This window comes from Bidens hawaiensis, unplaced genomic scaffold (genome assembly GCF_021521415.1).
Source record: "Bidens hawaiensis isolate Kalapana, Puna unplaced genomic scaffold, B.hawaiensis_p1.1 tig00071735_1, whole genome shotgun sequence".
In the NCBI taxonomy this organism is placed as follows: Eukaryota; Viridiplantae; Streptophyta; class Magnoliopsida; order Asterales; family Asteraceae; genus Bidens; species Bidens hawaiensis.
This window is the reverse complement of record NW_027502547.1, coordinates 158-26,522: the sequence shown is the minus strand read 5'-3', so window position 1 is coordinate 26,522 and position 26,365 is coordinate 158. Positions and strand designations below refer to the sequence as shown.

Here is a 26,365-nt window from a genome sequence, read left to right as displayed (position 1 = left end):
CTAATGCTAGACCACTAGCCAAGTAAGTGTACCTATCAACAATAATAAAGCCTAATGAATTCGGGATATCGAACCCTGAGACACTAACAACACCTAAACTAGACTCCGACTAAAACTTAAATAAATTGATTTGATTGATTTTTGTCTCTTTTTAATTATTAATTAAAAAACAATATAAAATAAATAATACTTACTCTAAAACGGAAACTAGGCACGGACAAATAGAATTAGAACTCAAATAGGGTAAACAACTAACTAGGCAAGGAATCCTACTTGTCAACTAGTAAACTCTCGGAATTGGATTTATGATAGGTAAACGGATTCTAAAAATATGACACTAAGGAATAACTAAAGTATACTAGATCTCATCCCGGTCTCACCTACAATACCTAAGAACCCTAAATATCATGTAAGCTCAACGGTTGAATAGTTCGGATCACCTCCCTTTCTCATCTTACCTAATTATGTTAAGGTACCCAAAGATTAAATTACCTCCTGGTCTTTCTAATCACAAAAAACCCTATGGCATAAAGGGATATTTTTATTGAATTCGGTTATAATTCAGATCTGTAAGAATCTAAGGAAATCTAGGATAACTCACTCCCGTGCAATCACTACCCATTCCCAGGCAGTATAAAAGTTTAGCCTCTCATAATTAAGAACAGAGAAAAAACAAAACAAACAAATCGGTTAATAGAATAATAAAATATATTTGACCTTCTTGTTCTTTCTTGCTTCTCTATTTCTTTCTTTCTTGTCTTCCTGCAAACAAGTAGATACCTACAAAATCCTGGAACTAGCCATTGGATGGTGGTTAAGAGCATATTGAAATACCTTAGAAGGACTAAGGATATGTTTCAAACATTGCAGATCCACTCACGAAGCTTCTAGAAAGGCCAAAGAATGAAGGTCATACTAGTGCCTTAGGACTTCGATATTTTAGTGATTGGATTTTTTCATAATTTTGTATTTGGATATCGGAACAATTGTTATTTTGACTCTTCATATGTTATGGTTTATGATTATGCCTTTTGCGTTGTGTTCCATTTTAGCATGTTTAAATCCAGGAATAAGTTAGTTATTCTAAATGTTCGTAGTCGATTACATAAGTAGGAACAGATGTGAAGGAAAGACTATTATGAACATAGGTTGGTAGATATTCATAAGGTATGAATATAGCAAGGGTTTGCTGCCTTGGTTCTTTGATATTTATGGGATATATATTGCACTGGCCCTCCCTCAAATTTTACTACATTGAATCCTTGTGATTTGTGGTCATAAGTAAATTTGAGTAAATGCGAACATCATAGTATCCTCCGTCCTGAGATACATATTGGGTATTGATATTCACTAAATATTATACTTTTTCTTAGTTCTTCGATGTTCTGAAACATATCAGTATATAAGTCTAAACTCAAGTATAGTACGAGGCGATAGTGAAAGACGTATGTAGTCAACAGGGAATTTGTCCCTCTTATTCGTTGAGAGTTAGATGTCTAAGACCTGAAAAGTTAAATCAACAGAGAATGATCACTCTGTATCTCAAGATTTAACATGACATATGTGGCAAAAGGATAAATAATAGTTTCACCTACATCATTTTCAAGTAAGGGACTTGAAGGGGATGATATTATTGAATGGCACTTCGTTATGCGTAGTTGTGGTAGTAAACCGTTGTTAGGTGGTATTTTCTATTTGCTTCAATCTTCTGTGTATCTTGTGCAATTGGGAGATTGTTGGATTTGATCTGCCCAAGACACATACTTGAGTTGACGTGGCTAGTAGGTTATGATCCAAGTCGGGTCATACCCAATAACAAGCTAGACAAACACCACGAAATTTATTATTCGATATGATCTAACTAATAAATATCCACACTTATAATATTTGGAAAAATGGTTTTCTAAATATTTGAATTTGTGTGATAAATAAATTATATGGATAATTTATATTTTGAGAGATGTTATATTTTGTTATGGTACATTTTATATGTGCTGACATAAACAACATAAACAAAATATATGTAATAGAAGAAACATAAAAAAAAGGTTAGGAACCTTGTTTTGGCCGTCCCCTTCACCCTTGTCTCTCCACTTTCGCGTTTTCAATATATTGCATGTGACATGGTTGGTGGAGTGGTTTGACCAATACAAAAACTTTCACACATTCTCACACACAGAAGTTCTCTCTTTGCTCTCTTCCTTTCGGCCGAACAAAAAAAAGAACAATGGAGTTTTTTTTGCAAGAGTGAAAATCCTAGCAAAGGTTGTTGTTGGAAGGCTTGAGAGGGTATCCAAGCTTGAGGATCTTCTGCATTGAAAACTTGCCATTCACATCATCATTCCCTTCGTTGATTCTAAGGCTTGAAGGTATGGTTTAAAACACCCTATGGTTGTATTTGATAGCATGGTAAATCGTATATGGATCCTGGTATTGGGTATTGATATAAAACGGGTTTTATATGCATTTGATAAACAAGATTTAAACCATTATTTCCGCTGCATTTTTACATATAAATAGGTTTATATATTCTTGATAATCTTGTGAAATCCCAACATTTGTTTCATAGCAAACTCTTGACTAAGCCAAGCAAAAACCAAGTCTTATGGTAAATCTAGAAAGGTTCATTTATAATAAACAGTGGTCCAAGCAAATTTGAAGGAAGTTGATAAGAAATTACTAGAGGACTTCTAACGTGCAAGGTTAAACTTAGAGCAAGCTACAGTGTTACCAGCACACTTGGGTTTGTTTAATAAGTGAAGTCAACAAAAGGTTGAACGGATTTCTAAAGAGCAAGTTTGCTGGTTGGACTTCATCGGGAAAAGTTTGATTTAGTCAAGAGAATTGATGTCTGCTAGATAAATATTTTCTAAGGAAAGTATTCTAAGTAAAGCTTGACAGAGAACTGTACTTAGCATTTATTGTAATACGTTTGAATATGATTGTATTAATGATTAGGGTTTCTAAAAAGGGAATTTCAGGTGTCAGGGCAGGCCTATAAAAGGAATATTTTAGGGCCCACCTAAAACACACCTGAAAAATGGACCAGAGAAAATATAGTGATTTTACAGCTGACTCCCTCTTGCACAGAAAGCTGCCATTGATCCTGACATACCACCTTCATAACCTAATGTATTTTCATTGTATCTTTTATAGTTGTAATATATATCTTTTGATTTATTGTGTGTGTTTGTTACTTTAGTCTTTGTTGTGCAACATTTAGAGTGCTATTTGAGGACTCTATTGTTCTTCCACAAAAATAGTAGGTAGTAACCCTCTTGTCGACACTTAGGGGTGGGTTACGACATTGTGTGTGTGATCTTTTGAGTGAGCTATATATATATATATATATATATATATCCGACGGGACCGACAAGTGGTATCACATCTTGTTATTACTGTTTTTTTTTTGTGAAGAACTTTTGCTAAATATTGCTGATTTTGAAAACGAAGAGTGACATCAGCTGAAAATATGTTACATTGGTTTATAACGTCAGCTGCAACAACTTGACCGATTCAAGTTTAGAGAGTGTGAAAGATTGAAGTCTGTGTTGGAAAGGTTTTTGGTTATTGTTAATGAGATCAGGAAAACTGATCTTGCAATCACTGATTTTGATTTGAACAAGAAACCGTTGTTATCCTTATCAGGAGAGCGGTACATAACCATCATGTTCACTAAGGAGAAAGCAAACTTTTCATCTCTTAAGCTTGACGACGTGATATGCTTCTTTCAGGTAGTAGAGCATGGGATAATTGAAAACAACATGATCAAAGAAGACAGACCAAGTTTTCAAGTGGCCAATGCACTAATTGCACCCATGCTAAATTTGTCCACAAAGAATCAACAACAAATTCCCATCATAGAATAGCCAAGTGAGTATGGTGGTAATACACCAAGATGTTTTGTTGCTGGTAATTCAAATAATCCGGGTGGGCAATTACGATTTAATGTCCAACTGATTGATGACTATGAAACTTCTTCTATGGCCAGTGAGCATGGTCCTTATGGTGATGGCAATGTTAATCAAGGAAATGAGTATCAAGCATTATTCTAAATGTTTACTTAGTCATACAATGCATTTGTGGCTAAAAATCTGATTCACAACAGTGTTGTTCAAGAAGACTTGGAGCAGATAGATGTAGATGACTTTGAAGACATGGACATGAAAATCAAGGCCATCAAAGAAACTTTAAAAACTACAACAACAACCAATAGTAGAACCATCAGCAATTATCCCACAACAACAACCCTTTCAAAGAAATCAACAAAACCCTCCACAAGCTCCTGCAAATCAGAACATAAACATTCCTAACCAACCAAGAAATCAAGGCAATGTTGCCTTAACTCAAGAGCCACAACAAGAAGGTGGTTTTGACTGGAGTAATCATGAAAATGACTTCAAGAAGGAAAATGTGGCATTAATGGCTAAGACTGAAGGAGAAGAGGAATCCTCTTAAACTCAGGTACATTCAAATCTCTCAAAACTTGAGTTACTTGAAATGAATGAATCATTAAGAACGACAGTTGGAAAGCTGCAAAGTGAATGTTTTAAAAATCAGAGTATGATTAATGTCTATGAAATGAGTGATTTGACTTATGAGGAAAGGATTAAGAGTTTAGAGTAGGATTGTATGAATAGTTACATGATTCAATCCAGACATGTCACTGAAATAGAAGAGTTGAAGAAGATGTATATGGATGAGAAGTTGAAGAATACAAAACTTCAACTTGAAAATGATTTCCTGAAAAATTTAGTTTCAACTGGGGACATGTGTGGAAAGATAAACAAGATCAAAGAGGAAGATCAATACAAGGTTCTTTCTCCACCTTTCAATAATAATTATTCATTGAAGGGTGATAAGGATAAGAGGAACGCATTCCTTGATCAGGTTAGAGAAAAGTTAAGGAAAAAGAAGATTTCATTGAAAATTATAATTTAGTGGTAGTGGATGAAAAAGCTGAGTTTGTGATGAAAGAAGAAGTGAATGATAAGAAGAGTTCTGAGATTTTTGTTGGCGTACAATTTTCTGAAGATGAGTTTGATGAAGACTGTTTGAATAGAGATAACAAAAGTCATTCCAGTGATAAAAGCTCAAGCAATGGAAGCTTGGAGAAAGAGAAAAAATGGCAAAAAGGAACCAAAGTACAAAATCCCCTTGTTACCTAAGAAAACTCTAAAGATGAGAAGACATCATGTGCAAATGAGAAGGGAACATCATTCTTTTGACATACGTGGTGGATCAAAAGTTAGCTATAATTCAGTGAATCGTCTAAGAAAAGAAGCATTAAATGAGAAAAAGGTTAAAAACAAGAAGAAGATTGAAGAAACTGTAACTGTGATAAGTTAATTCCTGTATACCCTTTTTTCTGAAATCAAGAATTATTTGATGTTAGTGAAGTGGAAAGAATGGAAGAATATGAAAGAAGGCAATCAAGGTATAGTGGAAGAATTGATTATTAACCTATCAACATGGAAAGAATAGTCTTTCTGAAGAGTTCTGTGGAAAGACAAGACATAAAAATTTTAGGAATGTGTACGTTTCTCAATTGAATATGATTGTCTTATAACTCAAAGAACTATTGGAGTTGATCTCACAATACCAAGTGAAAGATTTAAAGAGGGGAAGTCAAGTGAAAGCTTCAAAGGAAAAGTGTGGTGAAAAAAATGTGATGAGTATGGACATCACACTGATTCTTGCCATGAAAGATTTACTTTCAAACCAATTGATGTTCCAAATTCAACAATGTTTGGACCAGACTTTGGATTCAACAATGATGAAGCCAAGGGTGAAAAGAAAGTTGAAACTACTAATAGAAAAGAGAAGAAAAATTTTATTGTGCAAGAGAAGAAGAAGAGTCCAGTGTTCGAACAACCTATCAGAGTTAAACCTGACAAGGCTGTTAAAACTGTGAAATCTATTGACCATGGAAAGTCAACAGAACGTGAAGAGAAAGTTAAGAAGGAGATATTCAAGAAAAATAATTAAAGGGCACTTAATGAAGACAGGAAATTGTTGTTGAAACATTGATTTGAGCCCCAAGGATTTCTGTGGAAATCAAGAAGTGACAATCTAGTGACAAAAGAGACACAAGTGACATATGAAACACTTGTAACAAGTATGAAAAGAGGATTTTTCATTGAAAAATGCAAGAACATAGTTTCATATGTGGGAACGTCATTTGAAACTGGCTAAGACACTATTGATTCTTATGAATCATAAGAAGTTGTTTATGAAAACCCCAAACCGCCTAACATCACTGGTAAAATTATGAAGAGAAGTTCGAAGGACTTGTTGCATTTGGCAGTGATGAGAATGGAGGGAAGATTGTGGGGAAAGGCATTCTAACCAATGGCAAAGGTTGGATTTGATAGGGGCTGTAACCTTATGAGCATCTCACTAATGTGTGATAGGGGCTATAAGGTTGGATTTGATGATTCACACTATTTCATCCTCAAACCTAAATTTGTAATTCCTCCTGACATGATTATGATAATGACTCTTAGAAATAGAAATCTGTAAGAATTGAGAATGAAAGATGCTATCTCTAGGGGTGGTAGTTGTTTTGTATCCAAGGCCACTGAAAATGAAACAAAATTGTGGCACAGAAAGCTTTGTCATGTTAACTTAAAGAACACGCACAAACTTGTCAAGGGTGAACATGTAATTGGTTTGGCAACAAGGGAGTTCAAACCTGATGACAAATGCATTTCTTGTCAAAAGGGTAAGCAATATAAATCATCACACAAAGCAAAACTTGTGAAATCAATTGAACAAGTACTGGAATGCTTCACATTGATCTTTTTGGTTATGTAAATTTTCCTAGTATATGGATGAAAAGACATTTCTTGGTGATAATTGATGATTATTCAAGTTATACATGGGTTTACTTGCTGAATTCCAAGGATGATGCTGTTGAGTTAATTAAAGGGTGTGTTACAAGGATTGAGAACCAACTGGATGTAAGAGTGAAGGTCATGAGAAGTGACAATGGCATTGAGTTCAAGAATAGTGTGATGACTGAATTTTGTCTTTCAGAAGGAATTCGTCGACAATTTAGTGAACCTCAAACTCCTAAACAAAATGGGGTTGCAGAAAGAAGAAAAAGGGCACTCATTGAAACTGTAAGAACCATTTTAGTATACGCTAATCTGCCTCTTACTCTTTGGGCAGAGGCTATCAATACTGCTTGCTATGTTCAGAACAGGGTAGTTGTCAACAAAAGGTCGGACAAAATTCCCTATGAGATTTTGTTTAAAAGAAAACCGTAAATCAAGTTTCTCATAGCCCTTTGGATGCAAATGTTCACTGTTGAATACCAAAGACTATTTTAACAAGTTTCTATCAATATCATTATATTGTGTCTTTGTTGGATACTACACACACTAAATATCCTGCATAATATATGTGAGGGATCATTTGAGAGTGATTGAATCTTATGATGTTATCTTCCATGAAAGCCAGTTTAACATAGTAGATGGAGCATCCTGGCTGTTTGATCTTGAGAAGCTAATCAAGTCCTTTAAGATTAATCCTATGTACTTTTATGAAACTCTGTATAGAACAAATGTCCAAGAGGAAAGTTCTGAAAAGAAGGTTGACTTGGACAAATTGTGGTCCAAGACTGCTGACAACAAAGCTGAATACTCTTTTGCTAAGACCTCTTTAGAAATTGAATTATGGAATGAGAAAAATGACAATCTTGAGCAATCACCTGTTCAAGAGAGTTCTTTCATAGAAATATGCAAATTGATAATCAAAATGAACAATAGCATGTAGTCAACAATAAAGAGCAGGCTGATGATCAAGATAATCAAGATCAAGATAAAAGACAACCAGATTTTGAATCTTTGTTTCAAAGTTTAAATTTTGGAAATGACATTGCTTCAACATCACAACAAAATGGTGATGAAGAAGCTGCACAAGTGAACAATGAAACTACTGATTTGGTCATTGAGGAAGCAGATTTAAATGATACAAATATTGATTCAAATATGTCTTTAGAACAACTTGTGCAAACTTCCTTTGTTAAGAGAAATCATCCACCTGAAAACATCAATAGAGATATTCATGAAGGAGTCACCAGAAGGGCATCTGTATATGCAAACATCTGTTTGAACTCCTGCTTCTTATCCCAAATTGAACCCAAGAACATTCTTCAAGAACTAAAGGACAATAGTTAGCTGGAAGTAATGCAAGAGGAGTTGGCTCTATTAAGGAATTTGTAAGTGTGGAACTTGTAGGTAAGCCAAGAGGTAAGTATGGTATTGGTACCAAGTGGGTGTTTATAAACAAAACCGATCAGAGAAGGATTGTAATGTAAAATAAAACAAGACTAGTTGCACTAGGCTACTTACAAGAACAAGGAATTGATTTTGAGGAAGTGTTTGCACCAGTGGAAAGGCTAGAAGCTAGTAGAATCTTTCTGGCTTATGCTGCTTCAAATAATATAAGAGTGTTTCAAATGATTGTTAAATCTGATTTTATAAATGGAAAAATTGAAGAGAAGGTGTATGTTACTCAACCTCCAGGTGTTGAGGATCCTTAGTTTCCAAATAGAGTATATAAGTTGAAAAAAGCTCTATATGGACTACATCAAGCCCCAAGAGCTTGGTTTAATGAGTTATCAAATCACCTACTTGTTAATGGCTTTTCAAAGGGAAGCAATTGACACGACCCTGTTCTACGAGAGAAAAGGAAGAGATTTACTCATTCTTCATGTGTATGTTGATAATATCATTTTTGGATCTACAAATGAACAAATGGGTTTGGAGTTTGAAGATGTAATGAAATCAAAATACATAATGAGCACTATGGGAGAAATGAATTTCCTTCTTGGAATGCAAGTTCAGCAAAAGAAGGATGGGATTTTCATTTTTCAATCAAAGTATGTGCAAGACATCTTGAACAAGTTCAAATGTCAAGATTTGAAGACTGCTTATACTCCAATGGACACACACGAGAAGATGATAACGGATGAAAAGGGGGAGCTTGTGGATGAACATTAGTACAGAGCAAAAATTGGTTCACTAATGTACCTGACTTCTTCAAGGCCAAACAATATGTTTGCTGTTTGTGTCTGTGCAAGATTCCAATCAAGTCCAAAAGTGTCTCACATGATTGCTGTCAAAAGGATTTTTAGATATTTGAAAGGAAGACCTGATTTAGGGATATGGTATCGAATGAACCATTTCTTTGATATAATTGCCTACACTGATAGTGACTATGATGACTGCAACATGAGTAGGAAGTCTACATCTGGTGGATGCCAATTTCTAGGAGACAAGCTGGTGTCATGGCAATGTAAGAAGCAAACAACGATATCAATCTCAACTTCTAAAGTTGAGTACATTGCTGCATCTGCCTGCTATGCAGAAGTCCTTTGGATTCAGAATCAACTAATGGACTACAATTTGAATTACTTGAACACTCCTATCTTTATTGACAATACTGCTGCTTTTTTCATAGTAAAGAACCCAGTCCAACACTCCAAGACCAAGCACCTTAAAATCAGACATAATTTCATTAGAGACTGTAATGAAAAAGGTCTAATTGAAATGAGAAGAGTTGACACTAGTGGCAACTTGGCTGACCTGTTCACCAAGCCACTAGATAGAACTAAATTTCACTTTTGAAAGGATTAGGAATGATCAACTCTGATGATGTCTAATTGATTATGTGTGCTTCCTATGCTAACCGACTATCTTTAGAAAGGTCTTGATGAGTAAGTCTTACTTGATGTGCGAATATGTGTGCATGTTTAACTAATGTATACTTTAAATGAACATTTATGTGACTCGGGTGTTTATGATGCTTAAGTGTTTGATTTCAGTGAATGTGTGTGATATATCATGATAAGTGTGTCTGAATGTGATTTGAATTGATAAATCTATGTGCTTATATGATTTTCTGAATATGTGGATAATCTGATGTGATGATGTGTTTAGACAGATTAGGGTTTGCATAATCAGTCTTGAATGTACATTATTTTGAATCTGCTTGAGTTAATGCATGTCATTCATATTATGATTGTTCTTGAATATGTTACTTTCTGTTGGTGTCAAATTATGTCTTTGTGTTAAAATTCCATGCTCAAATGAATATCTTTCAAGGAAATTATCACAAAACCTTTTTGAAAAAATATAGCAAATTAATGGTGTATAGACATGATAAGATTGTTCAGTTTAAAGATTTCTAGAAGCTTAAAAGGTTATCAAATAAATTGATCCAACCATTGGGAAATGATAGTAAATTGATTATTTATGCAAATCATATGGTTTTAATATGCTAAACAGACAATTAGAGAAGTCATTAATATGTATGGTTGCTTTCCATGATGTGTAAAATCTGAGGTGATATAAACATAATGAAAAGCTAATCTTAATGTGGAGATGCATTGTTGAATATGCATGTTTCAAGATAATCCCTCCGAATGATAGGCAGAAAAGTGATTACCCAGTCATACATATGCCTGTTGGTATTTTGTCACCAAAAATGAAACATTTTATACATATGACAAAGAACAAATGTGAGCAAAATTATATTATCAACCAAAAGTTAAAATGGTCACAAATTTATAAAGAAATGCAAACATGAGGGTTAACTATAGAACTACATAGGTGGGGCATAATGGATGGCTAGTAAATCTGTATTGCGTGACACGTAAGTCCAACGTTTAACCTTTATATGTTTGAAGTCTTTGAAAAGAAAAATTCTTGAAAATTTATTTGTTAATCATAAAAATATTTTGTCCAAATATAAGGGGGTTGAAGTTGAATTGGGGTGATCTAGGGAAAGCCTAATAAGCTTTAAGAAGAGATATGGGACATCATAGCATAATAACTGATATCACCAATATGTAATGAAATTCATGCTGTCTAGAACAGCTATTAACCTGTCTAATCTGTCATAATAACGTTGAGAATGAAGTATTGAGAGGTGACTTAATCAATATGATATCATGTTGAGATCTTTTTAGAAAAAGAGTTGATGAAATAAATGAAATATGATCTCTTAATGCAACATTTGCTCTCAAACATTGATCTTTAATGATAAAACTATTTAAAATATGTTTAAGTTAAAAAGTGTTGCATTCTAACCTTGAATATGTCAAAATATGTTAATTCTAGCAATCTTTAATGTTTTTCTACTTTCTAGCAAACTTAGATGGTTTGATAGGATGTTCAACTCATTCGAGCCAGATTGATGCTTGAATTTGTCTGAATACGTTATTTCTAGCAAGCTTTGATGTTTTTAAACTTTCTAGCAAACTTTGATGTTTTGTTTAGATGTTTAACTCATTCAAGCAAGCTTGATGCTTATGTGTATGTAAATAAATTCTTCATATATTATCGGGTAGACTTTGATAATCTTATACTTTCGAGTAAACTTGGATGTTCAGAAAGTTGTTTTTATCTTGCACACTTGATGGTTATGTGATACATGTATGAATATGCATTACATGTCTGTTTCAAGTAAACTTGGATGTTTTAGCTGAAATATGTATTTGTCTAGCACACTTCATAGTTTTGGAGTGAACTTTCTGAAATTACAAGGGTTTTCTAGTAAACTCTGTTTACCTAGCAAATTTCATGCATAGAGCACACTTGTCAAATGGTGACTCATTCCAAGTGCTTTCCCAACATACTTGATAATATCAGAAAATCCCCAGTAAACTTAACTTTTCGGGTACATGTTGGTTCCCGTATCACCAATCAATAACAATAAACAGTTCTCAGATCTGTGTATATAAGATTAATACGAGTAAGGATCTAGCTCATAATTAACATCGATTCAGTGTTGTATATATGTTTATACATTATCAATAAGTTATCAATAGTGCTTGTAAAAAATTAGGTGAAGCTTGAGAGAGATCTGGACAGCAAAGCCTTTCAAAACTTTCTCTCAAAAACATAGATTAAAGTGAACAGTAGTTCACTATATATAGAAGGCGACCTGGTTCGCTAACATCCCCTAGCGAACCAGCTTCCCCTTCGTTACATAATTTATCATAACGAACCGCCTCCTGATTCATTAACATCCCCTAACGAATCAGGAGGGAATACATTATACTATCTTAGTTCGTTAACATTCCTAGCGAACTAGACTTAACTTAACGAACTAGTCTTAGTTCGCTAACATTCCAAGCGAACTAGACCTAACCATAACGAACTAGTTAAATATTAACATTAAATATTACATTAATTGATAAATAAACATTAACGATAAATACAAAGACTCCAGACGCAAAACCGGGCACTAACAGACACCCCCTCGTCTTGAGCTCTTTGTCTTTAACGTATTTTAAGCGCTTGGAATGCCAGTCTCTGCAACTATGAATTCCGTGTTCGTGACACACTCGAACGACTCGTTGGAATTGCATAGCCAGGTCGTAATCTTCTTGGCGTTCAAACAAAATCTGATTCCTGTATAACACGTCGTTGTCTGTCTCTGATAAATTAACCAACCACATCGGGTCGATTATCTTGATGAGCTCGGTCTGCAGTCCTCGTCCATGAACAATAACGGCATCGCCAGTACGATTGTCATAGTACTAACGGTTGAAAGACAGATAAATATCTTGAGGCATTGTCTTTACAGGAACCTTTTTCATTGTCTTTGGCGGCTTCACTTTCAAGACAATTTTCTTCCAGCCGGTCCTTGGATCAATCTCGTCAATGCGCTTATGTCTTGGGACCTGGAGCTTGAAGAATTTGAAGCCATGATTGACCTTGAACAGTAAGTGTTGATGAAACCACTCAGCCGTTCGGTGATTCCCACGATTGATAAATGGACGTCTCGCGAGGGTACGTACATCCCAACGCGGTGGAGTTAAAACATCCATTATCCTCTCGTAATACTGGACACCCTTTTTCCACTTGACTATACGTACTTTAAAGTCTGAATCATTGAGCCAGGAGACAATATCACCATGTACCTTAGAAACAGTCTTGAAGGTAGTCACCTGATTCACCTCAATCCAAGCAGCAGAGGTATCTTTTCTTTCTTGATCTACATACCGATAAGCACTGATAATCTTACCCACTTTCTGACGTTTGAACCATCTCTCTATGTCATCATCAGTAACTTCTTTGGGTGAAGGAACTGTTCATTGCACAACCTTTTCTAGTTCATCCTCAGTCTCTTTAATAACATCTTCATGAAATACCGGAGCACATTGATCAACGTTTGCGTGTTGATACAAGTCCGGGTACTCTTCAGCTGTCACATCCTTAATCTCAATCTCCTCGTTCTCATAAATAAAATCCGTATCCATAAATAACAGATCAACTTCCATTTCTTCCTCATTGATCACTTCGACATCAGGCTCAGTCTCTAAAGCAGTCAACTGTTCGTCATTCAGCCCAAGCAGAATCGAAATCTGCTCCCGTGTCAAAGATCTAACAGTAAACTCACCGACCTTTATCTCATCTCTGTTCACCACACTTCTAACCACCCTTGATCCATCAATAAATATCACCGTGTTAGCCTCAATCATTTCTATTGGCTTGGCAGCTGTTGGATCTTGATAGATAGTTATCTGCTTGTTCGAATCATCAGTGCCACTAACACCTGCACCAGAGGATGAACCATGCGATTGTTTAGGCTCACCTCCTGCATCAGATTCGTCAGGATCATCATCTTCATTTTTGAGTTTCTTGAGGGAATCTTCTTTACAAGTTAATTGTAAAATTAACTCTTCTTGTTCCTTTAATTTCACCCCCTGAGACTCAACAATCGTACGTAACGACTTAGTCTCCTTCTGACAGAAAGAAATATAACTCATCATTCGTCTTTGATTCTCCATAAGTCTTTCTTGAGTTTGACGGTCAGCTGTCATTTGATTTTCATATAGATGTAGCAGATTTAGCAGCATTTCAGTTTGACGACCTGGGGGCAAATTGTATACAGATGGATGAACAGGTTGAACAGGTCCTTGAGGTCGAGTAATCCTCATAAAATATACATCACTAGGCGGAGGTGGAGGAAGAGTAGTTGTTGGCAGAGGAGGAGGTCTCATTGATGTGGTGGAAGATACATTAGAGAACACAGCAGGAGGCCTCGGTATCTCGGTCAACGCCATTTGAGGAATAAGACCGAGCCTCTCATGTGACACACCATCGTCGTCGTCAAGGTAAGCATCAGAGTGCTAGTAGTTAGCGGCACCGCCGAGCTTTGAGTAGTTGATTGACGTGGTGGTGGAGTTCCAATAATTACCCCAGCCCCAGCAGACACACGGGGCTTCTTTGATGGTTCACCAGTAGCTACAGCTTTCCCCTTTTGTTTTCTTTCTAGCTGAGCTTTCATGGTGGCAGCTAGAGCAGCATCGACTGCATCTTGTTGTTCTTTCAGAGCTCGTTCACTAGCTCCACCATCACCATTATTATCATCATTGTCACCATCATCATCTCCACCATCATTGTTCCCACCTTCTCCCCCTTCACGCTCGGAGTCCGAATCATCATGGATCCAGCGCTCATTGGGAGGACATACGTAATCCGGATTGATTATATGACCAATCATCCGTTTATCCTGAGCCTTGTCTTTTCTATAGATTAAAATACGATGCACCGTTTCAGCTTTCATATGTTCCATATCAAGAACATCGTTCACCAACGATCGATCAATCACCAAATTCGGTATCAGATACTGAATAATTAGTTGTAAAAAGCGTGGATACATTAAGAACTTCTTTGACGGTAGAGTTTGTTGAACTTGCTCTTTCAGATGATCAAAGATGAGTTCTGAATAGTTGAAGGGCGTGTTCAGGATTAGAGCAACAAATGCCGATTGCAAACTTAGTCTACACTCATCAAAACCACAGCGACGTCCACTCATACAATGAAGTAAAACATGCAGCAGATACTTGTAAGGTGGACACAACCCATTCTTGTTCAACATAGACTTACGAATATCACCCCCATAATTCAAGCGTGTGAATAAACCCCTAACTAATGTCCTGTCAAATTCACTCGAGTAATCATCATTATCGTTAAATTGAAGTACCCGACGAATGACCTCAACATCAATTGTAATAGGGATCTGATTAATTGTAGCTCGAACCCAATTATTTTCCTCAACAAATTCTGTCGTGTTCCAAAACTGCCTGATTATACTAAGATACACTTTAGGTTTAGCAGTGATTGCATAATGTATCTTCGAACGTCGTAAGAAAGTCAACATAGCTCCAAACGTTCTCAAGTCAGTCACATCTTGCTCAACATAAGAACAAATGTTGTGCTTCTTATCGAACGGCAATAAAATCACTTCAGCATGTTGATCTTGTTGTTGTGGTTGTCCTTGTGGAGGTTGTTCCTATGGCGGTTGATTTTGTTGTTCTTGATCAGCCATGTTTTATTGTATAAATAAAACCGAATATGAGAATAGATATCACAATCTATAATTCAAAGATATGTGTAATTAATCTAGTTACGCGTATTAGACGATTTAAATCCTTTAATTAAATTAAATGAATATTAAAATTAAATTAAAAGATATGTGTAATTTAATCCTTTAATAGATATTAAATTTATTTATTTATTTTTTATTTATTTTTTTTATTTTTTATTTTTTATAAAAATAAATGTCATTCTTTAAGAATCACACTGATTCGTTACTATGAGATAACGAATCAGGCGATTCGCTATCAGGTAAAGATCTTAACGAACTGAACATAGCGAATCACTATTTTATTTTGACGAACTACACGCTAGTTCGTTATATTTTAAGCGAATCAAAATCTGTTTCGTGTAACATCTTATTCGCTAAGCTAGTTCGTGTAAAATCTTAACGAATTGGACACAAAACAGTTCCAATTCGCTAAGATTAACGAATGGTCATAATTAAGACTTGTTCTTTGACTTCACAAAGTCAAGGTCAAAATTAGGATGAACACAGATAGTCAACAGGATGAACCCAGACAATTAGGCCATAACTATCGTCGAATCATCACGCTAATGAGCTCGTTGTACTCGGAATTACACTTGTAATCGAAGATGAATGAGATTAAGACTCAAAATCTCTAAGTACATAGGTTACACGAACCCACAGTAAACACCAATGTCATCAAACAATAATTAACCCGGCAAACAACAATCAATTCATGATTGAAGCCCACCAAGGGTATCGGAATATGATTCCGATCACAATGACATCAAAAGCATACAGTGATTATCATAAATTACACACAAATGGGTTTTAAAATAACAGAAACCCTTAAACTCCTATAATTTCATAATTTAACTATCAACACATAGACATTTTTGACGAAAATGATATCGCCATAATCAGCTATACCTTAGAAACTCAAATATGTCCTTGATTATTCGATCAAGAAAGTCAAAATTTCAGAGAGAATTTGAACAGGTTTCTTAAAAATGAAGAAAGAAGGCGAACAGTGGAAGACTGTTCGTTTTCTTGTCTTATATAACAGTGCACAAAACCCTAGGTACACTTGTACGAATCAGACGATTCGTGTAATTTAAAGTTAACGAATTAGCCCATTCGCTAACTCATTCGTTACCTTATGTTGGCGAATCGCTACGTGATTCGTTAAATTAAAGGTAGCGAATCAAGACATGATTCGTGTCATGATTCGTTAAATAAAGGTAGCGAATCAAGACATGATTCGTGTCATGATTCGTTAAATTAAAGGTAGCGAATCATGACATGATTCGTGTCATGATTAGTTAAATATGTATAACGAAGGGATGATTCGTTACAGAGTACGGAAGCGAATTAGGTTAGCGAACCAGAAGCTAGTTCCCTATGAATCACCTAGTTCGTTATCCATAAATAACGAATTGGATTTTAACGAAATAAACTATTTTATTTAATTTTTTTAAATTAAATAAATAAATGAATAAATTAATGAATTAATTAAAGAATTAAATAAATAAATTAGGTTATCGAGAAACCTTTTTATCCCGACAACCAAATACGTTAAGAATGTTTCAGTTTCCGAAACATAACTTAAAATTATTTAAGTATTTTGTACAAAGAAGACGAAAATATTTTGGTATTTTGTAAGAAATTAAAGAATGTATTTACAAAATAAAAATAGACAATCTTTTTGTATTTTTCAATGATATTATCAAAGACAGTACATATTTTTGAATTTTTGATGAGTTTAAGCAGAGAATCATATTGACCAAATTGCCCTTCCATCACAGTTTTATATTTCAGCGATATTATGACTGGCGATAAGTCGGTCATTGATATTGTTGTCCACATAAATCTAATAACACACATTCAAGTATTTTTGTGATATGATTAAATAGTTCAATTAAAGCACAGAATATCAGAAACTATCAGCCTCTAATCACGGTTCAAGCTTAATTTGATTTTTGCCAAATCACCCCAACTTGATTTAAACCATTATATTGTTGATCAAAATTTTGATACCAATTGTAGAAATTTTGAGCAATGCATCAAGTTTCCTTTACTGTGAGTGAGTATGCACGAGTCCATCTGTCGGCTTACATACATTGTATCCCCTGGGTTCTGTTTCTTAATGGTATTAAGACACACGCAAGGGAGGAACAATTGTATGACTAACAGCGGATTTTGATCAAGTCAGTAATTTAAATTGTACGAAGTACAGCGGTGATCAAGTTTAATGACTTTGGGTTTGCTCTAGAAGGCGAGTGAAAATATTCATGCTTATGAATACCCAGATGGTTAACCCGCATAAAGACTCACAGTGTCCAGAATCTTAACGCTTGTTATCAGCTTTATTTGATTTTTGGGTGATCAACAAATATAAGGCTTGAGTATGACTGGTAATTACATTTCTGCCATCCTCACCGAGACTTTTGCTAGAGATTAACACCCCTTTTAATTTGGCGTTTCTTTATGTTTATATCACATACTGTACTCTACTAGGTTGTTTAAAGACCTACCAATGCACCAATGCAATTAAGCACACAGTATTTTAAGCTTACTTTTTGCTGAATTTGGGGTCAAGATAATCAATGTACTATCATGTTCTCTTTTTGCTTCAAAAACTCAAAATTTTTAGTAGCATAAAATAAAGAAAAGATAAATTTTATCGCCCAAGTTAACTTAAGTTAATAAATAAATGGCTAACCACCAATTCACGAGTGAATCATAGGACTAAGACATGCAAGCATGCTTCATAAACTTAAATAACCGACGTAATTTTCACCGAGAAAATAATCTAAAAACGTCTGCAAAAATCTTTTTGGTTTTTCTCTGTACAAACTTTAAAAAAAAATATTTTTGTCTTTTTCAATTTTCTTATAAACAAAATAAACTTCACAATCCTTTTGGATTTTCGGATTTTTCTGTACAAAACATAAATCACATTCTTTTTGGTTTTTCAAAATTTTTAAAATGTTTTTGGTTTTTTCTGAATATTTAAAGGAAAAACATTAAAGAACAGAAATCACAATATTTTTGAATTTTGAAAATTTTTAATGTTTTTGGATTTTATCTATACAAACGAAAACACACTCTTTTTGTATTTTCTAGATTTTCACCCCCTAAAACCAAAATAAATTTTAAAAGAAAGATATGACAGAAAATAAAGATAGTCATCCTTGTTTAAGGATATCAACGAGGGTCTTCAATCCATTTAAACCAAGCAAAAATTAAAAACGTGTTTTATCAAACGCTTTGGTAAATAGGTCGGCTTTTTGAAAATCAGTATGTACTTTCTCAAGATCGATTAATTTTTTTTCATAGCAATCCCGTATAAAATGATATCGAATTTCGATATATTTTGTTTTAGAATGTTGTACGGGATTCTTGATGTTACTAATAGCAGCAGAATTATCAATCAAGATGGGACTAGTAAGAAACCTGGGAACAGCAACTCGAGGCTGCAACATATTCAGCTTTGGCGGTTGAAGTAGAGACCGTTGTCTTCTTACACTACCAGGAAACAAGCCGGTTTCCTAAAAATTGACATCCTGCAGTCGTTGATTTGAAATTGATCTTGCATCCTCCATAGTCTGAGTCTGAGTAGGCGGTAAGATCGAAAGTATTATCTTTGGGGTACCACAACCCGATGTCTGGATTTCCCCGTAGATATTGCAAAATATGCTTGACCGCTGCCAGGTGAGTCACTCGGGGACTAGCTTGGTACTTAGCACAAAGACAAACAGCAAACATAATATCAGGACGAGAAGCCGTTAAGTACATTAAAGAACCGATCATAGCACGGAATAGGGTAGGATTAACGGAATCCACCAATTCATCCGGTGATAAATTGTGCCCTACTAGAAGAGGAGTAGAAGGGATTTTTCCGGCAGATATCTTGAATCGGCTCAAGACGTCATTCACATACTTAGTCTGGTGAATAAAAATTCCGTGAGCAGACCTGCAACCCTAAAAAGAAATTCTTCTCTCCCATCGAGCTCATATCGAACTTTGTTTGCATGGACTTCTCGAACTCCTTACACAATGTGTCGTTTGTAGACCCAAAAATAATATCGTCAACATAAATCTGGACTAGAAGAAGATCGTCACCAACAGTTTTATGAAACAAAGTGCAGTCAACAGTTCCCCGTTTGAAGCCATTATCTGTCATATGGTCGGCGAGCGTGCCATACCAAGCTCTCGAGGCTTGATATAGACCATACAGGGCCTTGTTTAACCGGTAAACACGGTCTGGATAATCAGGATCTTCAAAACCAGGTGGTTGTTGAACAAACACCTCCTCGTGTAATTCACCATTGAGAAAAGCACTTTTGACATCCATTTGATAGACCTTGATATTCTTATGAGCTGCATAAGCCAGGAAGATTCGAATCGACTCTAATCTTGCAACTGGAGCATATACCTCTGTGTAATCAATACCCTCTTGCTGATGAAAACCCTGCACCACTAGACGTGCTTTGTTTCTGACAATCACCCCTCGATCGTCCTTCTTACACTTAAATACCCACTTAGTCGGAATGGCTTTCTTAACTCTAGCAGGTTTGTCTATTAAATCCCAAACACCCAATCTTGCAAACTGCTGTAATTCCTCTTGCATAGCTTATACCCAAGAAGGATCTTCAAGTGCCTTACGAGCTGTCGTTGGCTCAACTTGAGATAGAAAGAAATTGAAATTAGCAATATTCACAATTCCCGAAGAATGTAAGTTAGTGTAAGCACACAATATATTTTTATCACTTGACGAAGCAACTTGATGACGTGTACGAACGCCCACATCAAGTTCTCCAATGATATTTTCCTGTGGATGATTTCCATGAATCCGAAGAGTGGGATTCTCAGGAACAATAACATTGTCAAATAAGTTAGTGTAATGTTCACCCAACTCGGGAGATGAAACATTATCACTGTCAAGATCAATAACTTGAATTTCAGTTCGATCATCATCAGAAGAAGTAGAAACATTATCAATAGCAACTGGAGAAATAACTTGAGATTCTTCAGTTGAAGCATCTGGTTGAGCTTCAACTTCATTAGAACTTGAAAATCTTGGAATTGTCAAATGATCTTCAAAGTATGCTCGAACCAGATCTTCATCGACGTGTTCAGTCGAAGGCGTAAAAGAATTAAATAAACTATCGTAGTCAAACATCCAGTCTGGACTTTTCCCTTGAAGAGGAGTTGTGTACTTTTGACAGTCCACATGGTACCACTCTTCAACACAGATGTGAAGTTAAAAACCCTTTTCTTTGGAGATGCATATCCCAAGAAATACCCTTCGATAGCTTTTTCTTCAAATTTACCCGAATCCTTCTTCAACATTGTACACGGACACCCAAATGGTTCCAGGTACTTTAAATTAGGTTTTCTATTATTTAAGATCTCGTAGCTTGTCTTCTTGAGTCGTTTCACTGTTAGAACTCGATTAAGCGTATAACAAGCTGTATTCACTGCCTCATTCCAAAATTGAACAGGATACTTTGAATCAGCGAGCATTGTACGTGCAGCTTCAATCAGAGTTCTATTTTTCCTTTCAGCAACACCATTTTGTTGTGGTACATAAGGTGCACTATATTTTCGTTGAATTCCCTATTGAATACAAAAGAAATTCAATATAGTGTTTTTGAATTCAGTACCATTATCACTTCGGATTCTCCTCACCTTTTGTTTATACAGTGATTCGATCTTAGTAATAAGGTTTTGTACCAAAACTGGTGTTTGATCTTTTGAACTCATAAATAACACCCATGAATATCTTGAATAATCATCTGTCACTACAAGACAATACCAGTCTCCAGAAATATCGCACGATTCACTGGACCAAACAAATCCATATGAAGTCGTTCAAGAGGAGTATCAATGGAATTCAATAACTTAGAGGGATGTGTCATCTTCTTCTGCTTGCCCTTTTTGCATGCAATGCAGTGATCAGATATAATTCATGAGACACCCTCAACTAAGTCATTTGCCATTATATAATTCATCTTTCTGACATGTATGTGACCCATTCTACGATGCCATAGAATCGAATCTTTCTCAGTTTCTTTAGAGACAAAACATGTTTCGATCCTATGTTGATATCTTAGAATTCGTATTTAAGACATAAATATCATTTGATCGTGGTGATCGCATGACAACCATGTCCTCGGGAATAACATAACCCGGTTTCAAGATAAGACACTCTTTGTCAGTAAATATCGTAGTGTACTTTTTATCACAAATCTGCGATACACTCAATATGTTATGATCAACCTTGTCGCAATAATACACTTTCTCAAACGTAATGTGACCATTCGAAACTTCACCTTCGTGTGTGATCATGCCCCCCAGAATTCCCAGCAAACGCTACATAACCTCCTTGAATATTTCTTACGTTGGTTAATAGGTTGAGATTTCCAGTGATATGACGAGAACAACTGTTATCCATGATCTAGTTTTCACCAGAAATGGTCTTGGATGAACCCTACACACAAACAAAAGTGATTAGTTCAAAAAGGCAGCCTAGGCCTCGGTCTTGGGCACCTTTTTTTTTCTCTTTGATCATTAATGTTAACAGATTTCAACTGTTGTTCAGCCACTTGTGAATAAGTTACCGGCTTCCTAGACTTTCGTCTTAAGTAAGCTGCCTGAACAATGTTTGAATTCTTGTTTTGACATATAGGTTCAGTTGGAATGAATTTTGGTTTCACTTGACCGTGTGTCTCATTGATATGAAAAACCTTCCGAGGATTCACATCAGAGAACAAAATATGAGTATCATCAGCATACGACATAGGTCCTTTCAGAATCTCCTTGACCACTGGAATTGGTTTTGTTTTGTCCTTGATAAAAGGATGAAGATTCTGATAGTTCTGTTGACTACAATTCCTCACAACATGACCTTGTTGACCGCATAAAAAACAAGTTCGCTTATCTACACGATGATGTTTAGAAGTAATTGGAATAAATGATGCCGATGATTGATGATGACTCACATTTTTAGTCATGCTCTTAGCACACTCATCAGATAAGTCAAATTTCTTCTTTAAATAAAAATCTAAATTAGAACAGTTCGAAAAGCTTTTTAGTGTATCTGTTCCAGTTGACTTCACAAAGTTAATATTCTTAGCTTGTTTTAAAAATTGTTTTGCCTTTGTCAATGGATCAGATTGAACTGAAGATTTTGTTTGAGCATACACACGTTCAAGTTCTTGAATTTTTGAAGTTTCATTGACAAAAACACTCTCAATTAGTTCAGGTTTAATGATACTGATTGGAATGTCTTTTTCAGTGAACATTGTGTCCATTCCCTTTAACTTAAACACTGTAGCCGAAGAAGAATTAGAACTCGGAGGATTAATGAAAGCATTAAGTCCTCGTCAGAAATCTTTGGTTTAACTGACTTCTTTGTCCTCACTGGTTTGGTTTTCACAGTTTCTTCCTTGTTCATTTGAGATTTGAATGAACCATACACAGCTTCCTCAAACTCTTGAGATTCGCAAAGAATATGATTAGAACTAGGAATGTTCTTATTTTTGTGTATTATCTCAGGTTCAAACACATCTTCAATAATTACTTTATCAACATTTTCAAGAAACACCTTTTTACTTTCCACATGAGGTTTTTGAGGAGCAACTTGGGATTTGACAATTTCAGGTTTAACCAATTTAGGTTTTTCAGAAATCACCGATTCTTTTTGAATCAAATCATCTTCTTTTCTTGCAAAAGGATTAATTTTATAATCGTTATGAAAAGGTGGTGGAATTTCAACAAAACCAATACCTTTCTTAGAATCCTTTTGTTTTCCAGATACTTCAATAATTTCATTCAACAGAAAAGATGAATTCCTAAATTTTCCCAATTTGTTCTTCAATTCAATAACCTCATTTTCAATCTCAGTTATCTTAGAACGATGTTTCAAGATTTCCTGAAACTTTTGATCATTAATGGTCATTTTCACAGATAACTCGGCTTTGAGATCGTGGTTACTTGTCGACAATGCTTCAATCTTTTCTCGATATCTCCTTTGAGATTCAAGAGATTGTCGATAAGTATCCTTAAGAGAAGCAATTTCTCTTATAAGATTATCATTTTGATTTTTCAATGCCTCTAACTTCGATTTTTTAGATTCACAGTCAACACATGATGTTTTAACAAATGAAGTAGTAGAAATAGAATTACTAACCTCATTGATCTTAGCCATGCAAGCAAACTTTGATTCAAAAGGCTTGTCGCAAGAGTCGTCTGAATCAGATCCAGAATCATTATCAGAAGACATCTCACTACCAGTAGCATCTTGACAATCTTTATGTAACATAGCCAAATTTGCTTGAACATCATTGCATAGTAACCGTTGTGACCAATCAGTTCCATCTGCTAACATTACTTGTGTTGTAGAAGAAGATGGTTTCTTTTCAGCATCACTTCCTCGTGGTGTAGAAGCATTTTGACTTTGACCACGAGGTCCAGTGTATTCTTTCCTTGGCCTGTCACATTCCTTCGCGAAATACCCAAATTCTTGACAATTATAACACTTTACTTTTAATTTGTCAAAACCCAACTTCTTGTTTAAAGCTGGAAGATCTTTTCCCGTTCTCTGCATGAATCTTTTAACTTTACGAACGATCATAGCCATATTCCATTTCAAATCCATGATTTCCAGATCATCTGGATCTATCTGATCATAGTCCTCATCTGTTAAATCACTTGTGGCAATTTTACTACTCACTAAGTTTTCATATGAAGACATAAAAGCCGTCAGAAAAGCAAAGTTTTGCTCAGCTTCCTTCATATTAACACTAGGTGGTGTAGCAAATGGATTTGTATTAGTTGAACTTCTAGAACCACCCGAATTATCAGCAGAGTAAAAACAAACTTTTGGATCATTAAACATTGTTGATTCTTTTTCACTTGCCGCATGAGTAAGAAAAGCAGTGATTGGAGAGATTTTTGAACTAAGAGGCATACTTCCACCATAGAAAGCTGGATCTTGATTTTCTTTGGAGGATTTTTGACACTTAAGATCATATTCTCTAGCTTCGATCTTTTGTAGAAATTCAAGTGCCGTCAAGTCTTCATTCAGAAAATAATCATTCTCTTTCAAAACCATTAGAAATGTTGAGTAGGAACTTGGAAGTACACTTTTAATAGTGTCAATTTTATCTGTTTCAGAAATTTCCATTTTCATCTTGTCCATTTCAGCAATTAAATGATTAAATCTTGTAGTCATCTCTTCAACTGTTTCTCCTTTCAATAAATTAAAGTTTCGAAAATGAAACTTGAGCATCACTTTCTTACTTTCAGCAGTGTTTCCCATGCTTCTCATATGCAGATGTTGAAATAAAGACGCACATCTCTTGATACTACCAACTTGATGAAAGATATTTTCTGGTAATGCCATAGTCAAAGTAGAATATGCTTTTATCTCGATTTCTAAAGCTTTCTTCTCTTCTTGTGAGTATTGAGAAGCAGCTTAGGAGTATATCCAATAGTATCATCACCAATCATTGGTGCAACATAAACTTCATCAAGACAATATGAGCAGTCAGGATGAACAGATCCCAAATGTGCACGAAACTGAGGTTCCCACTTGGCAAAGTCACTGAACTTCATCAATCTTGGACATTTAGAATGTGAACCTATCTCGGTATCAAGTTGCAACATCTGTTGCATCAACATGTTTTGAGACGCTAATGCATACATACCAGCCATCTTTGAAAATCGAATCAAATAATGAAATATTTTAACGAATTAGTGAACAGCTATAGCGAACTGTGAACAGTTGTAGCGAATCAATCCTTAATAAAAATTAAGACTGATCAGTAACGAAGTATCTTAACGAATGATATGAGTGTTTTAACGAATCAAAAGTCAACTTAACAAGTCAACTTAACGAATCACAAATAAGGTTAACGAATCACCCAAATGGCGAAACAGATAACTAATGTGATGAAAGTTTAACGAATCACAAGTCAACTTAACGAATTGACCAAGTCAACTTAACGAATTGACAAAGTCAATTTAACGAATTGACCAAACGAATTTCACAGAATTAGTTTAGCGAATCAGATGATAATCAATAACGAATCGCCAACATAAACTTAGCGAATCACTAAGGAATGATTAATGAATCAGCTACAGTGGATTAACGAATCACACTATAGCGAATCAGGTTGTCACAACCGTTTGTAACAAACTCTGACACCTTATGCCACGTGGCAAAGGTTGTTATGACACAAATCTCAAGAAGAACACGTGTCACACGAATCAGTTAATCTAGTTAACGAACTAGATAACACGAATCAATAACTTACACGAATTGGCTAACGAACAAGGTAGCGAAGTAACACTGTTGATAACGAATCACAGATAAACATATAGCGAATCACCAGGAAGAAGATAGCGAATTACGTTCATCTTCAAATCTTCAAATCTTCAAACAAGTTTTCCAGAAATTTTGAAGATCAACCAAGAAACCCAACAATACCAAATCTGTAATACAACTTCGTTACTCAACCAAATCGCACAAATAACCAATCAAAATAACATTATCTCGTAATCGATTAACACCTTAACCAAAACAATTGGCCAAAAACAAACGCCTGTTTTGGACTTAAACCGAAATCAAAATCAAATCTCTCAAATCCAAATCAAACCTCAATTCCTCTTAACCAAACCTCAACAATACCTTAATCAACACGAATTCAATCTAATTCGTCCATAGTTCATCCAAATCAAATACAAATTGATTCAAAAACCAAACAAAAACGAAAACTAACAAAAATGAAATAATTAGAACACCAAATCAAGTGTAAAACGAGCACCAACAGCTCTGATACCACTTGTTGGTTCCCGTATCACCAATCAATAACAATAAACAGATCTCAGATCTGTGTACATAAGATTAATACGAGTAAGGATCTAGCTCATAATTAACATCGATGCAGTGTTGTATATATGTGTATACATTATCAATAAGTTATCAATA

General features: G+C 35.2%; 1 protein-coding gene across 1 annotated transcript; it reads left to right on the top strand.

Moving 5' to 3' along the window:
- Positions 1-6,785: 6,785 nt before the first annotated feature.
- On the top strand, positions 6,786-8,548 carry LOC143605853 (uncharacterized). Its single transcript, XM_077081822.1, has 5 exons — positions 6,786-7,225; positions 7,563-7,726; positions 7,780-8,178; positions 8,244-8,255; positions 8,349-8,548. Exons 1-5 carry the CDS (start codon positions 6,786-6,788, stop codon positions 8,546-8,548), a joined length of 1,215 nt encoding a protein of 404 aa, XP_076937937.1.
- Positions 8,549-26,365: the final 17,817 nt, after the last annotated feature.